This window comes from Emys orbicularis, chromosome 13 (assembly GCF_028017835.1).
Source record: "Emys orbicularis isolate rEmyOrb1 chromosome 13, rEmyOrb1.hap1, whole genome shotgun sequence".
Classification (NCBI taxonomy): Eukaryota; Metazoa; Chordata; order Testudines; family Emydidae; genus Emys; species Emys orbicularis.
Window position 1 is genome coordinate 17,213,556 of NC_088695.1, and position 16,268 is coordinate 17,229,823.

Sequence of the window (16,268 nt, forward strand, 5' to 3'; positions counted from 1 at the left end):
GCTGAGCCCAAAATAATCCCTTAGCTCCTTGTTGCCCAGTGTGGGGTTTGTACACCCCATCATAGGCAGGCACTCTCTTTTTTGTTCAGTGTTTTTGGAGTGACACTCACAGCGGGACACCTAGGCGCTACCACCAGCACAGCCACAACAATAATGATGCTCGATGATTAGCAGCGCAATTTTTAATTCCGCAGTCAGAATCCCCATGTGTTTGTACCTTCACCAAACACTCATAAATCCATTACAGTTCATTTTCTTTCAGCTCTTTCTGTTGCCACCTAGGTGATGCATTGATAGTGCCATGGATGTTCCTGGCTGCTCTCACAGCAGCTTTCATAGCCGTTTCGATCCAGGCATGAGGGTGAGCGGTGTATTCTCCTGCAAAATAGACCCGCCCTTCATTCTGAAACAAAGCTTTGGAGTAGTCGACAAACTGATATGGGGTTAATGAAACATATGCTCCCATCGAATATTTGTCCAGGCCCCATTTCTTGATCACATGTTTATCACAGACGTTCTGGATATAATTCTTGGGCATTTGGTGGATTTCTGCCAGGTCCTCCAGTACCACATCAACACACTTTTCATCACTAAGGGGAACGAAGAATTCAGCATCATCATCCCAAGTGTAGGAAGCCAGGATCACCCCCACTCCACTGGAGAAATTGTGGCTGGGGTAGTAGATGAATCTGGATGGGCGATCAGTGATTGACCTCCCATTATAGATTCCATCCTTCTCCCAAAACTTTTCCCTGCAGACCAAAAAAATCTTCACGTCCTTTGAGTAGTGGAGGGAGCGCAGGGCATGGGTCTTGTTGGAGGAAAGAGGCGGAGAAAATTTAATGAGCCGTGTGGCTTTTGCTGTGGTTGCGACAAGGACATAGTCAGCCGTCACTGAGGACGGGAGCAATGTGCGTGGCCTGCGATAAAAAACTCTCACTTTTTCATTGTCGTGTAGTATCTTCACTGCTGTGGACTGAAATAGAATATCCCTATGCATACCCTTGTAGAAAGCCTCTGGAAGCTGATCGAATCCCCCCGTGATCTCATCAAAACTGAAAGAAAGGAGCAGGGGGGTGGGGGTGGAGATGATGGTAGAAGAATTACCGCTTCTGTCAACAGTTCTCTGCGTAAATATCACAAAAATAATAAGCGGCTCTGTAAGGAGCTGCTTAGCTGAAGATATAATTTACCCCCCCCCCATCCCCTCTTCCTCCAGTGACTACTTCAATTCCGGCTTCTTTTATTATAGGCAAGTGCCAGGTCTGTGGTAGTTAAGGCTAAGACCAGCTTTCTGTTTAAAGCTTCACTCTTTGACGTGATCTAAATTCTGCATGATTACTAAGATTGCCTTAGAATTAGGTTTGCCTCATGGGGACTGGGTAGGATTAGTAATCCTAATTTGGGGTCATTTGACCAAAGGGTTCCCTTGATACAACAGAGTGATGTTCCAATATCACTATTACAGGTACTCTTAGTCGGAAGTTAATTACTGAATTCCATAGGAACTCTCCCCATTAGAAGCCATAGATAGACACTTTCAGTAATGTACAACTCATCCCTTGTGAAAGTGTCCCCTGCCTTGTATAGCTAGAGAAATATAGTAGTGAACATCTGCCCTCTATGACAGTTCAGACCATCGGTGCCTACTTGAACGAAGGTAACTGGCCGCACTGATAGATGGACGAGATACATCTATCTGCTTATCAACCTCATTGTATCAGAAGATGGATGGATAGATAGACAGATCCTACCATAGATACATGTTCTTCTCCATATAAAGCAAGTAATTAAAGATACTCTTCTTCTTACCCTTCTTTGAAAGCAATATCGTCCATGACAGAGTACAGAAAAGATATGTGGAAACTACCATCTATATTCAGCAAGTCACCAATCATGTCAATGGCTCCTCTACTTAATTTTCCTTCTTTAATCAAATATTCCTGGTTGGGGAAGAGAAGAAGGGCAGAAAGTGCATGCATATCATATCCACATTGAAACATGACAGCTGAAGAGATGAACATAGGAATTATTCAGTACCCTTAAGGGTTAGCCAAAGGTCACACCCATAGGGACACAGAGACCCTTTGGCAAACAGTCCCCTGTTCTTTGCAAACATCTCTCAGCTCAGACCTGACAAACTGACTACACCAAACACATCTTACAAGCTATTTATCTATGGAGAGTAACATGTAAGGTATCTGCAGAAAGCTCACAACTTGTCAAGATTCATAATCATGGTGGGATGTATGTATGGGTAATATTTAAGGAATAAAGTATTTATACTGAAAGTATGCTTGATGGACTTGGGGTAAAAATTAGTCACCAGGGGTACTGTGTCCCTCTGCTTTGAATGACAACTCATTCAAAGCAGAGGGACTTGTTCCCCTCCCCCAGTCAGCCAGGAGGTAATGCATGGTTCTTTTCCCTACCCTGGCCACATCCCAGAACAAATTAACAAAAAAGACCATTATAACAGCCAGGAGATTGCCCTGGCTAAGAATCAAGGCAAAAGACTTTCAGTGTAAATAAAGTGTCAGGGAAGGCATTCGGGATTCATTCACTGAGGAAACCCTTTAAGGCAGAGGTCCCCAAACTGTGGGGCATGCCCAGAGGGGGGCTTGATAGGGCCCAGACCAGCCCCCATTGGGGGCAGGGAAGGAACACCACCCAGCCCCACTCTGCCCCCATCTCTGCTCCAGCCCAGCCCTAACCCCAGCTGAGGCCCTGGCTTTGGCTTCTGGCCCCCAACCACGGCCCAGCCCTGGCCTCAGCCACAGACCACAGCCTGGCTCCCGGCTGCAGCTCAGCTCCCAACCATGGTCCCAGGTCTGGCGGTGGCTCCGCTCCTGGCCCTGGCCCCAGTCACAGCTCTGGCCCTGATCCCTAGCTCCCAGCCCCTGGTCCCACTCCCGGCCCTGGCTCCCGAGGGGGTGCAGACGATTACATTATGGGTAAGGGGGAGCATGACATAAAAAGTTTGGGGACCACTGCCTTAAGGAGCAGGGGCCTTTCATGAATATTTTGATGCTGGTTCTGGTGAACCCAGCCAACTTTGCAGCAGACTGAGCTTTGCAGGGGAAGCCTACTTTAGTATATTGGAAAGGTAACTATTGAGAAGGGTACACCCAGCTTTGTGTTTTATGCTTTTATGTTCTAGCCATTTGCTTCTATCACTTTCTCTCAATTCTAGTTAAATACTTATTCTTTCTGAAACAAGCCTTTCGTTCTGTTCTAAGTGCTCACAAGGGCTATGTGGTTTACAGGAGTGGTGGTTTAAAGTAAAACTGGTAAACTGAGGTACACTGCAGAGGATCTGGGATTTCTGTGAGTAGCCAGCGGCAGGGACTGGATATCACAGGGGAATGAGTCTCGGGGATTGGGTTCACATACTGTTAACCACCTGCAAGGCAAAGCTACGACTGGCACAGCCAGGGCCGGCTCTGGCTTTTTTGCCGCCCCAGGCAAAAAAGCCTCTCGCCGCCCCCCCCCCCAGGGGAGGGCGGCGAGCCCCGCCGGGGCTCCGCTCTCCCCGGGGGCCAGAGCGCCGGGGGGAAGGCGGTGAGCCCTGCCGGGGCTCCACTCTCCCTGGCAGCCAGAGGCTGCGCCGGGGGGAGGGCGGAGAACCCCGCCGGGGCTCCACTCTCCCTGGGGGCCAGAGGCAGCGCCGGGGGGAGGGCGGCGAGCCCCGCCGGGGCTCCGCTCTCCCCGGGGGCCAGAGGCTGCGCTGGGGGGAGGGCGGAGAACCCCGCCGGGGCTCCACTCTCCCTGGGGGCCAGAGGCAGCGCCGGGGGGAAGGCGGTGAGCCCCGCCGGGGCTCCACTCTCCCCGGCGGCCAGAGGCTGCGCTGGGGGGAGGGCGGAGAACCCCGCCGGGGCTCCACTCTCCCTGGGGGCCAGAGGCAGCGCCGGGGGGAGGGCGGCGAGCCCCGCCGGGGCTCCGCTCTCCCCGGGGGCCAGAGCGCCGGGGGGAAGGCGGTGAGCCCCGCCGGGGCTCCACTCTCCCCGGCAGCCAGAGGCTGCGCCGGGGGGAGGGCGGAGAACCCCGCCGGGGCTCCACTCTCCCTGGGGGCCAGAGGCAGCGCCGGGGGGAGGGCGGCGAGCCCCGCCGGGGCTCCGCTCTCCCCGGCGGCCAGAGGCAGCGCCGGGGGAGGGCGGCGAGCCCAGTCGCGGCCCCGCTCTCGGGCCGGAGCGCCGCGCCGCCCCCCTCCAGGTGCCGCCCCAAGCACCAGCTTGGTGGGCTGGTGCCTGGAGCCGGCCCTGGGCACAGCCCAGAGGAGAGAGCTTGAGTGACTGGTGGTGTCAGGGATCTGCCACCCAGCTACCACAACAAAGAGTTCCTCGAGCTGGAGGCAGGGAGAAACAAAGTGACTTAAGCCTTGTCTTCACTACCGCGCTAAATCGGTGCTGCTGCCATTGATACAACGGCATCGATTTAGCGGGCCTGGTGAAGACACGATAAGTCAATGGGAGAGCGCTCTCCTATTGACTTCAGTACTCCACCTCAACGAGAGGCGGAAGCTACGTTGATGGGAGTGTGTCTCCCATCAACATAGCGTGGCAAAGATCCAATAGAAGTCGATGTCATTTACGTCGACTTAAGTTACGGAACTTAATTAGTGTAACTTAGATCAACTTCCAGTGTTAGTGTAGAGAAGGCCTTAGAGTCCCGGGTGACTGGACAAGGTCCCTCACCAAAGGCTCTTACGTAAATTAAGCTGTCATGGGATAAAAGGGAAGGTCCTTTCATGGATTGAGAACTGGTTAAAGGACAGGGAACAAAGGGTAGGAATTAATGGTAAATTCTCAGAATGGAGAGGGGTAACTAGTGGTGTTCCCCAAGGGTCAGTCCTAGGACCTATCCTATTCAATTTATTCATAAATGATCTGGAGAAAGGGGTAAACAGTGAGAAGGCAAAGTTTGCAGATGATACTAAACTACTCAAGATAGTTAAGACCAAAGCAGATTGTGAAGAACTTCAAAAAGATCTCACAAAACTAAGTGATTGGGCAACAAAATGGCAAATGAAATTTAATGTGGATAAATGTAAAGTAATGCACATTGGAAAAAATAACCCCAACTATACATACAACATGATGGGGGCTAATTTAGCTACAACGAGTCAGGAAAAAGATCTTGGCGTCATCGTGGATAGTTCTCTAAAGATGTCCACGCAGTGTGCAGAGGCGGTCAAAAAAGCAAACAGGATGTTAGGAATCATTAAAAAGGGGATAGAGAATAAGACTGAGAATATATTATTGCCCTTATATAAATCCATGGTTCGCCCACATCTCGAATACTGTGTACAGATGTGGTCTCCTCACCTCAAAAAAGATATTCTAGCACTAGAAAAGGTTCAGAAAAGAGCAACTAAAATGATTAAGGGTTTAGAGAGGGTCCCATATGAGGAAAGATTAAAGAGGCTAGGACTCTTCAGTTTGGAAAAGAGAAGACTAAGGGGGGACATGATAGAGGTATATAAAATCATGAGTGATGTTGAGAAAGTGGATAAGGAAAAGTTATTTACTTATTCCCATAATACAAGAACTAGGGGTCACCAAAAGAAATTAATAGGCAGCAGGTTTAAAACAAATAAAAGGAAGTTCTTCTTCACGCAGCGCACAGTCAACTTGTGGAACTCCTTACCTGAGGAGGTTGTGAAGGCTAGGACTATAACAATGTTTAAAAGGGGACTGGATAAATTCATGGTGGCTAAGTCCATAAATGGCTATTAGCCAGGATGGGTAAGAATGGTGTCCCTAGCCTCTGTTCGTCAGAGGATGGAGATGGATGGCAGGAGAGAGATCACTTGATCATTGCCTGTTAGGTTCACTCCCCCTGGGGCACCTGGCATTGGCCACTGTCGGTAGACAGATACTGGGCTAGATGGACCTTTGGTCTGACCCAGTACGGCCTTTCTTATGTTCTTATGTTCTTATGACTGGAACACCATTCCAAACAACTACCCTCCTGTGTGATTTGTCAGCTTCCTCATAACCAATCACTGGAGTAAAGCTGATGATCCCATTCAGGACACAGGCCCTCATCCCTTTTGATTCACCACGTGAAATCCTGACTCCACTGAAATCAACGGGAGCTTTGTCATTGATTTCAGTGGGGCATGATTTAATTCAGAGTGTCCATAGCAAGATTTTATTGCCTTTGATTAAACAGCCGTGGTCCAGGTCACACCTCCTACAGCACTGGTTCTCAACCAGGGGTACACGTATCCCTAGGGGAACGCAGAGGTCTCCAAGGGGGTACATCAACTCATGTAGATATTTACAACAGGCTACATAAAAAGCACTAGTGAAATCACTTACAGTACTTGTTGACTATGGGTCTCGTGCCAGTATTTAGCCTTAGATGGAGTTTACCACCAGCTTTGGGCTGCATTCCCAAGCAACCTGACTCCAAGAAGACCTGGTCCCGGTGCGCCGGGGGCCGCTACCGGCCTCACACTGTCCACGGGCACCTCTTCAAGAGGGCATGAAACTGTTAAGAGTGCCCGTGGACACTGTGAGGCTGGTATCAGCCCCCGGCACGCTGGGACCAGGTCTGCTTGCAGTCTGGTTGCCTGGGAATGCAGCCCGAAGCTGGTGGTAAACTAGTGAAGTCAGTGCAAACTAAAATTTCATACAGAAAATGACTTGTTTATAGTGCTCTATATACTACAGACTGCAATGTAAGTACAATATTTATATTCCAGTTAATTCGTTTTATAATCAAATAGTAACAATGAGAAAGTCAGCAATTTTCCAGTAATAATGTGCTGTGACACTTTTGTATTTTTAGATCTGATTTTGTAAGCAAGTGGTTTTTAGTGAGGTGAAACTTGGGGCATGCAAGAAAATCAGACTCCTGAAAGGGGCACAGTAGTCTGGAAAGGTTGAGAGCAACTGTCGTACGGAGTAAAAATAATGGTGGGCAGGTACACAGAGGAAAGATATCTCATTGAAATAACCATGGATGAGATGAGGACACATAGCTGGATGCCACTCAGAGACCCAGGGTGAGAAGAAGAGATGCCAAGTGGGTTACATAGGAATGGAGGAGGGTCCTGTCTTCACTACACAAATACAGGGCAGAGGGGAGCACAGAGACCGTTTGCTTTCTACAGACCGATGTCTTGGGTAGGGAGAGGCCCTGCCCTCCCCCTTCCACAAAGCAGAACCCGGAGGACCACAGGGGAACGTATGCAAGGCCCCATGAGGCAAGTGTTTTTCCGCCACATAGCCAGGAGGTGTAGGAGGATTCAGATGTAATACCTCCTACCATGGACTGTGTGAACATGGCACAATCTGTCCCACAAGGAGTTGCATTAGCTGGTGTGAGGAAAGCTTTAGGAAATCAGGCACAAGATACTGGAATGCCATCTTCAATTACCTTGATGGAAAATGAGTCATATTTCTCTTTCAAAGCTCTGCAGTCTGTTGTCACCTGGGGAGCAACAAAGAAAACAGTCACTAGTTTCACAATCACAGCTCTACCTTTGCAGATTGGTTATTTTCCCTGTTTGCAATCATGTACTTACGGATGGTATCCTAGTGCATATGCCCAAGGAGGCAGGACATGAAATGACTGCTCAGGTGAAAGAGCTGTTAACAAGATCTTTTTAATGGGGACATAGGCGCAGACTTCTCCTCTAGCTGGGGGGTGCTTGCCCCCCCCCCCGCCCCAGGCCTTGCCTCCACTCCACCCCTTCCCCCAAGCCCCTGCCACTGCTCCGCCTGTTCCCACCCCTGCCCCACCTCTTTCCGCCCCCTTCCCTGAATGCGCCCTGTCACCACTCCTCCCCCTCCCTCCAGGAGCCTCCTGGATGCTGCAGAACAACTGTTCAAGGCAGGTGGGAGGCGCTGGGAGGGAGGGGGAGGACTTGATCAGTGGGGCTGCCAGTGGGCAGGAGGCACTGTGGGGAGGGGGGAGCTGCCTGCTGGTGCTATGCTAAGCACCCGCTAATTTTTCTACTTGGGTGCTCCAGCCCTGGAGCACCCACTGAGTCGGTGCCTATGAACAGGGATAAGGAGGGGAAATTTTTGTTTTCCTTTCCTGCAGTTCTCCAGCTGACTCAAGTTTCGCTCAGACTTTTTGAACAATAAAATCAATAGTTTATTGCAATGTCTACAGTAGCACTTTTGCTGGTCAAACTTTTGTCTGTCAGTGGTGTGAAAAAACACCCCTCCTGACCGATAAAAGTTTCACCAACAAAAGCACTGGTGTGGACAGCGCTATGTCAGTGGGAGAGCTCACTGGGGGTGGTTTCATTATGCCGATGGGAGAGCTCTCTCCTGCCGGCATAGAGCAGCTACACGGGAGACCTTACAGCAGCGCAGCTGCAGTGGTACAGCCGTGCTGCTGTAAGATCCATCCTGTAGACATAGCCTAAAGGTTAAAAGAGAACCAAATTTTTCAAATGTATTTAGTTGTTTAAATAGGCAGATAGGCATCTACTGGCATTTTCAAAAAGCACCTAAGTGTCTTTAATCCCATTGAAATCCCATTGAGCTTCTGGAAATATCACAAGAGGCTAGATTCACAAATGGATATAGACATTGCAGTGCTCCGTTTCTCGACACCTAACTTTTAGGTGCCTAGAAAATCACTGGGATTCACACAGTCACATTCTCAGGCTCCCTACACAATGAAGGGAGGAAGAAAGGTTAGGCACCTAAGAATGGGATCCACAAAAGGCAGCAGGCTGAGCCAGCTACACTGGCCAACGGGAGATGTCGAAGAGAGGGGTGTGTCCTAATCCCTACCCCTCCCAGGGAGTTCGACGCCTATCTCTGCTTGGGGATCTCAGCTGTGAAGCCTCTCCTGGAGTCAGGAGCCTAAGGCGTGTCTTGAAATCAACAGCACCAGCCTCATAGCTTTTCCCAGGGGTTTGGGTACTCACCGAGAATGTGGGAAACCTCTAGTGCAAGTCTTCCCTCTATCTGATCAGCAGTGGGGTTTTGAATAGGGGTCTGTTCCTCTCAGTTGAGATACTGGGCCCTCTCTGGTGACGCATTCACCCATGTGTATATTGGTAGGACTTCTGGGGCCATTTTCCATGGTTCTCTGTGCCATAGTAAGCTGAGCCACTCTATGATTCTTTCCCCAAACCTGTTTGTATTTCTGGGCTCCCGGGGCAGTGGCGTAGCCAGGTTCTAACATCAGGGGGAGTGAACACATAAAAAAAGGCGCCATTCCAACCCCTTCCCCAAATCCCCAGCCCCACCTCCTCCTGGGGCGTGCCGCATTTCCCTACACCCCCCCTCTCTCCCAGGCTTTCGCGTGGCAAGCCTGGGAGGGAGGGGGGAGCAGCAGCGCGCTCAGGGGTGGAGGAGACAGAGCGGAGATGAGCTGGGGCAGGAGGGTGCGAGGAGGGCCGCCCACGCAGCAGCAGGTAACCGGGGGGGGGGAGGAGCGCAGGGGAACTGCTCCCTGCCCCAGTTCACCTCCGCTCTGCCTCCGCCTCCGCCTTCTCCCTGGGCCTGAGCACAAAGCCGCCGCACTGCTTCTCTGCCCTCCCAGGCTTGCCTGCGAACAGCTGATTCGCGGGAAGCTGGGGAGGGGCGGAGAAGCAGAGCGGGGCTGCGGTGCGTTCAGAGGTGGAGGCGGAGCGGAGGTGAGCTGGGGCGGGAGGGGCTGCCTGCAGCAGGTAACCCGGGGGGGCGCACAGGGGAACCGCTTCCCGCCCCAGCTCACCTCCACTCTGCCTCCCTGGGCCTGAGCGCGAAGCCACCGCTTGCTTCTCTGCCCTCCCAGGCTTCCTGCGTGAACAGCTGATTCGCGGGAAGCCAGGGGGGAGGGGCGGAGAAGCAGAGAAGGGCAGAGCATTCAGGGGAGGAGGCAGAGGCGGAGCGGAGGTGAGCTGGGGCTGGGGGGGCAGGGCGGGGAGCTGCCGGTGGGTGCTTTGCACCCACCAAATTTTCCCTATGGGTGCTCCAGCCCCGGAGCACCCAGGGAGTCGGCACCTAAGGTGCCACTTTTGGAGAATGTGCTCAGGGGGAGCGGCTGCTCTCCCTGCTCCCCCCCAGCTACGCTACTGACCTGGGGATGGTGATTGTGGGAAGGCATTGGAGGACTATCAGAACTCAAGGGTTTTAGCTTGCATCTTCACTGCACACACTGAGTTGCCTACTAGCTCAAGTGAACACAGACTCTTAGCTCCAACTCATACCCTCAGCCATAGGCACCGACTCTGTGGGTGCTCCAGCTCTGGAGCACCCAGTAAAAAAATTAGCGGGTGCTTAGCACCCACCGGCAGTCAGCTGCACCACCTACACCCCAGCACCTCCGGTCCAGCTGATCAACTCCTCCCACTCCCTCCCAGTGCCTCCGGCCTGCTGTGGTCAGCTGTTCCACGGCATGCAGGAGGGGCTGGGAGAGAGGGGGAAGAGTGGGGACAGGACACGCTTGGGAGAGGGGCCGGAACTGGGTGGGAAGAGGTGCAGAAGAGGTGGGGTGGGGATGGAGTGGGGGCAGGAAGAGGTGGGCTGGGGTGGGGCCTGTGGTGGAGCAGGAGTGGGACCTTGGGGGAAGGGGTTGAGCTGGGTTTGAGCATGCCCAGGGAAAGGAGAAAGCCGGTGCCTGTGCCCTCAAGCCATGCCAGCTAGCCTGGGTTGAAAGGACCACTTAAGTTGAGCGAGATGGTTTTGTGTGTGGATGAGACAGGGTTTAGGATCAAAATCTAACTTTGAAATGAAGATCTTTCTACAGTACATGAGTCCATTCCACAACACACATACCTTATCCAGTGTCTGGTCATAAAGTTCACTGGCAGATTTCCCCCTCTCTGTGGGAAGCAGAGGGTATTGCAAGATATTAGGATTTCGGTCAACAGCTCCAGATCTTGCCCTGACGTTGTTAGCCAAATACCAGGCATTGTCATTAGTATTATAGAATGGGTTCAGTTTAAGTTTGAATTTGGTAATAAATTCACGCACAATCCTAAAGAAAAGAGAAGGAGTAAAAAGAGAAAAATTCCGAAATAAGAAAGAATGTTATATGCTCGGATATGGTCCCGAGCATGAATGGCCCAATCCTACCTAGGTAAATGACATTATTTGTGTGTCATATGACCCCAAATCCATATTCTACCAAATCCACATTCAACCTTGTTTTGCAGTAGATGAAAAATGTGAATAACTATTTCAATAACAATTATAAATATGTTAATAATAAAAATTTTAGTTAAATGTGTCATGAAACATTTTGCTAAAACTGAAACAAAAAAATACACTAAACAATTAACTTTTGAAAAAATGCCATTTGACATTTTGGCTGGTGGAGTAGATTGTCATAACTCAACCCACTCTGCACTTCCGCCCGCCCACCCAGTCCCATCCCATCTATGCAGGAAGAGTTACAGCTCCATAGAGATTTCAGTCCCTACACACAGACTGACTATTTGATGCAATGCAATTAATCCACATAAGGAAGCAAGGGGAGATTTTAACCTACTCAAATTTAAGCCTTCAAAGATTTTTTTTCTTGGAATTATCACAAAAGTCTTTAAAACGGGGCTTCTATGGTTCTGAACAAGGTTGGCAGGTGAGGACTGTGTATTACCTATGGTCTCTCGGCAAACGCATGGCTCCCAGCTCCAGGTACCAATCTTTTTCTCGATAGGTCAAGATACGTCCTCCCACACGGTTGCTGGCTTCCAGAATCAGGACCTAGTGGCAAAACGCAGGTCATGATTTTCAATCCCTTGCTGGTACCTAGTGGCTGTAGGTAGGGCTTGATTTATCCCACATCGTTTCTTTTGTAAATGGCCATCAAAGAAAGAACATTAATGTTTTATTAAAGTAATTTCAGATGATATGTAAGCATACAGGCCTTGATTCAGGAAAGCAGGTACGCATATGCTCAACTTGAATTTCAACTTCATAAGACTTAAACATAGGCTTAAAGTTAAGCATGTGCTCAAGCATGTTTCCAGAATCGAGCTGTATTCCTGCATTGGGTACTCAAGGAACACATTCCAGTATGGAAGTTTTCATAGTAATAGTGATTTTTCCATTCATTATTAATACCAGATTTTCAGTGAGGGAGGTTTTAAACCAACAACATCAACTAAGCACTTCAAATATAAATACATAAGTTATCTCTGTTGACTTTTCCAGACTCAGGGGCTGTAGTTCTTGGGTGATTTTGAGAAGGGGGAGTAGAGGATGTTTAGGCAATCTAAAGGGATAATGGATTTTGGTCTTTTCCATGGCCCAAGACAGTAGCTCTTTCTATGGAAAAACAAAACAAAACAAAACAAAACAGAAACAAACAAACAAATGAGTAAGAGCGAAAGTTTAAGTTGTTATGGGATAGTTAATATCAGTTTTCACAGGTAGAGAATTTTGTCAGAATTATGTGAACTGTTAGGGCATTTGAATCTTTTGGAACATTTACTTAACTAATCACCATTTCCATAAAAGGTAGAGATTAGAATTTTTTTAGCTGCAGCATTATTTTTCGTACAGCTATGCTATTATTTCACTAATAACCTTAACTTCAAGGCAATGAACATGTTGCCTGGAAATCAAAATAATAGATTTCTTTCCTTCTCTTTCTTTCTCTCTTTCGCAATTCACCCAGTTTACTTAAGTTCTCATCGATTTGTTCTTCAGCATTGTTTACTCTATCAAAAAGGAATGATAAGACTATTTCAGAGGAGCACTGCCTCCCTGGCCTGTCTTTGGCTCCTCTTGGTCATTATAATTACCTCGCAACCAGCATCTTTCAGCAGTTTGGCAGCAGTGAGTCCACTGATTCCTGCCCCAACAATCACCACCTTCTTTGAACGACACGATTTTTCCAACCCATTTTTGGCAATATCCACCAGTTCTTCATAGTCAGAGTCAATAAAGCATTTTTCCCACTCCTTCAGTTTGCGAGGAAGACCCTCCGAGCTCAGGGCTGCTACAAGGAGGAAGAGCTGAAGAAATACTAGAAACAGAGATGCCAAGAAAACACCCATGTTGAAGCAAATTCACTCTCTGAGACCATGCAGCTCAGTAACATCACTGGCATGCTACTCCTCATCTCTAGGAAGAGGCTAACAACCTCAAATGCAGAGCTCTGTTATATTAACAAACCAGGAATGTTATTACAATCCAATACAATCAGCGTATAAACCCAGAGAAGGGAAGTCAGTTCTCAAATCCTCTCACAGTTCATGCATTCTTATAAACTGTAAAATATAAGAACGGCCATACTGGGTCAGACCAATAGTCCCTCTAGCCCAGTATCCTGTCTTCTGTCAGTGGCTGGTACCACACGTGGCCCACCACCCAGTCTACCATTGAGGGTCCTGGGCCCCACAGATTCACTTAGATCTGTGCATACCACAGGGATGTGATGATTTTGGGAGCCAGCCATGATCTGAGGGAATGGTGCAGGAGAAATTCATCTACCGTGGACAATGTGACTGAACAAGGTCTTCAAGATTTAACTTCATGAGGTGAATTGAGGAACCTAACCAGAGTCTCTGCTTTATGCCATTAAAAAAACCTCAGTTCTGCTTTTGCTTTCCCTAATTCAAGATAAGTTTTTTGTTTTTCAAAATGGAAAGCTGTGATTCCCCCTCTCGATGACCACGAAGGAGCTCTGTGTCCTGTGGAGTGTAGTTACAGAAGGATCACACAAAGAAATATGTGGTGCTTGAGATCCCCAGTCCCTTAACCCCTTACAGCTTTAAAATTCAAATCAACACTCAGAATTCTGTCTGGAAGTTCACACGTGGCCAGTGCAGCTTTCAAAGCAAGATTATTATGGTGTTCTCAATGGAAAGCTCCTTCCAAGTGAGCACCCAAATTTTCCACTAGTATCATTTTCTGACTGGTCTAAACTGAAGGTGACAAAGGCATGGAGGTCCCACATTTCACAGCAATGGTGACTCTGCTCAGCAAAAGCAGATGAAAGGATATATTAATATGGCCTATAACTCCATCCTGAGCATCCACCAGCACTCTTGGACCTAACCAAACCCCTATATTGAGTTTCTAATGGTGTCCAGCCCCACCAGGAGACGAAAGGTCTACATGGAAGGATGTTCCCTGCTGCTTTTTTCTCACCCTTTTGAGCTTCCTTTATCTCCCTTTCCTGCTTGATGACTCTGTTGACTGCTTCAATGCAAATTAAGCAGTGCACACAAGCCTCTGTTTCAGACAGAGCTGTTTGCCAACCTCAGTTTGCGACATGAGTTAATACAGTGGAATCGTATAACTGCATGACAATGTTGCCACACGTATGTTATCAGGACAATATTAATCATCAGATTATTAGTTTTCAATTGATACCTTACAAAACATACTTGGTACAAAAATTATTACCATAGTGTGGACGGTGTGGACACAGGGCTACATCCTGTCACAAATCCTGTTACTCCTTTTAATAAGACAAGAACTAGGAGTCACCAAATGAAATTAATAAGCAGCAGGTTTAAAACAAACAAAAGGAAGAATTTCTTCATACAACGCACAGTCAACCTGTGGAACTCTTTGCCAGAGGATGTTGTGAAGGCCAAGACTATAACAGGGTTCAAAAAAGAACTAGATAAATTCATGGAGGATAGGTCCATTAATGGCTATTAGCCAGGATGGGCAGGGATGGTGTCCTTCTGGCCTCTGTTTGCCAGAAGCTGGGAATGAGTGACAGGGAATGGATCACTTGATGATTACCTGTTCTGTTCATTCCTTCTGGGGGACCTGGCGTTGGCCACTGTCGGAAGACAGGATACTGGGCTAGATGGAACATTGGTCTGACCCAGTATGGCCGTTCTTATGTTCTTATGTTCTAAATTACTATCCCATGAAACCAAAAATGGTACAGGGTCACCACAGCCATAAACACCCATGTAATGTATTTTTAATGACAGTGTTGGAACTACAAATAAATAAATAATAATAATAACATCTTCATTTCTCTTCCATCCACATTTCCAAATGGACATTGGACAAGAAATAAACATGGCATCTAACATATACTGTGAGGAAAAACAGACTGCAGTTGGGAGCCCCCTTGCCATGGTAACTCAAGGGAACAGTTCCTAAGAACCCCCGCAAGAACTTCAGCAGCATCAGTACTTTGATTTTTGAGTAAATGTATTTAAAATCTCAAAGGCTTTTCTGGTGTATTGAAATAAATATGTTCAGCACTGACTTACAACACTGGTGTCCCTTCACTTGGTGAACATACAATTTGCTCTCTTAACATTTAAACTGAATCTAATCACTGAGCCACAGCCATGGAAAGTGCAGAGCTGCTATACCTGCGTCCCACAGTCAAATTGATTTACTGTGTCACTGAGGCCAACTGCAACTGAAAATACCACACTGGTGTTTGTTTCCTCCTAAATTCACACTTAAAGAGGTGTTGAGGATTCCAGGAGAAAGTCAATTGAAAGTGAGGAAGAAAAAGACAAAAAGAGAAAGACAATAAGAGAGAGAGAGAGAGAGAAAGATGTGAAACACGAAAGCCCATTGATACAGTAAGATGTGCCCAAAGGAACAATATATCCCATCGCTCTGAAAACGCTCAAAGAAAAGTTTCACTCACAGAACCTGTCCATTTCAGATGGTGGGTGGAGTCATCCAGTTGCGCTCTTATTTTATACCCACCTTTTATATAGACCAACTGATAAATATCCTATCTGATATCCTAACTGCTGACTCTGTATCTAGTGAAACTGGGAGATGACTGTCAGATGGTTTTATAGGACCTCCTCCTGTGATGTGCTCATAGCCTGCAGGTTACTCTGAGTTGAGTCAGCTCCATCCAGGCACATGGGACGTGGGAACAAATTGTGGTGCTAGTAGACGCTGTCCCATCTATCTTCCTCCACACCCTGCTGAATCTGGCAGCCTCCTATTCTTTCCTGGAAACCACCCCACATTCCCCGCCATATCCTCATGAGCCCATATCCTCTCTCCTGTTGAATCTGTTCCCCTGTGGAAAAAAAATAATTTAAAAAGTCATTGGCACAGAGGGACTGGATGCTGGGTTTCCCACGGCAACGCTTTAACCACTAGGCAACGGAGTCATTCTCAGGCTTGTTTTCTTTCTCTGGCCCAATGGTTCTTTCAATAGTTAGCCACGGTGGTGCTTTGTTTCAAAGGCACTAGTTGAAATCTTTATTTCCTGGGTTTCAAAACATTTGAAATTTTATTTGATTTGTAATTCTCTGTTCTTGTAAGGTAATAAGAGCTCAGTCACAAATGGCAAATTTTGAATAATGTCTCACATTTCCACATTTTGAATTACATGATCATTTCAATTTGGATTTT

The 16,268-nt window shown here is 48.1% G+C and overlaps 1 protein-coding gene across 1 annotated transcript; it reads right to left on the minus strand.

Annotated features, from left to right (window-relative positions):
- Positions 1 to 241: 241 nt before the first annotated feature.
- Positions 242 to 15,571, minus strand: LOC135888173 (L-amino-acid oxidase-like). The gene is made up of 7 exons (XM_065415988.1): positions 15,541 to 15,571; positions 12,707 to 12,930; positions 11,557 to 11,663; positions 10,734 to 10,935; positions 7,387 to 7,440; positions 1,813 to 1,943; positions 242 to 1,055 (listed from the first exon to the last, which is right to left on the minus strand). Exons 1-7 carry the CDS (start codon positions 15,551 to 15,553, stop codon positions 242 to 244), a joined length of 1,545 nt encoding a protein of 514 aa, XP_065272060.1. The 5' UTR covers positions 15,554 to 15,571.
- Between the last annotated feature and the right edge of the window lie 697 nt (positions 15,572 to 16,268).

What these genes read in the sequence shown, in the direction of transcription:
- LOC135888173 (XM_065415988.1), bottom strand. An exon ending in ATGACCAGACACTGGATAAG is followed by an intron (nt 7,441 to 10,733) that starts GTATGTGTGTTG and finishes GTTGCTCCCCAG; the next exon opens with GTGACAACAGACTGCAGAGC. An exon ending in GATATTGCTTTCAAAGAAGG is followed by an intron (nt 1,056 to 1,812) that starts GTAAGAAGAAGA and finishes CCTTTCTTTCAG; the next exon opens with TTTTGATGAGATCACGGGGG.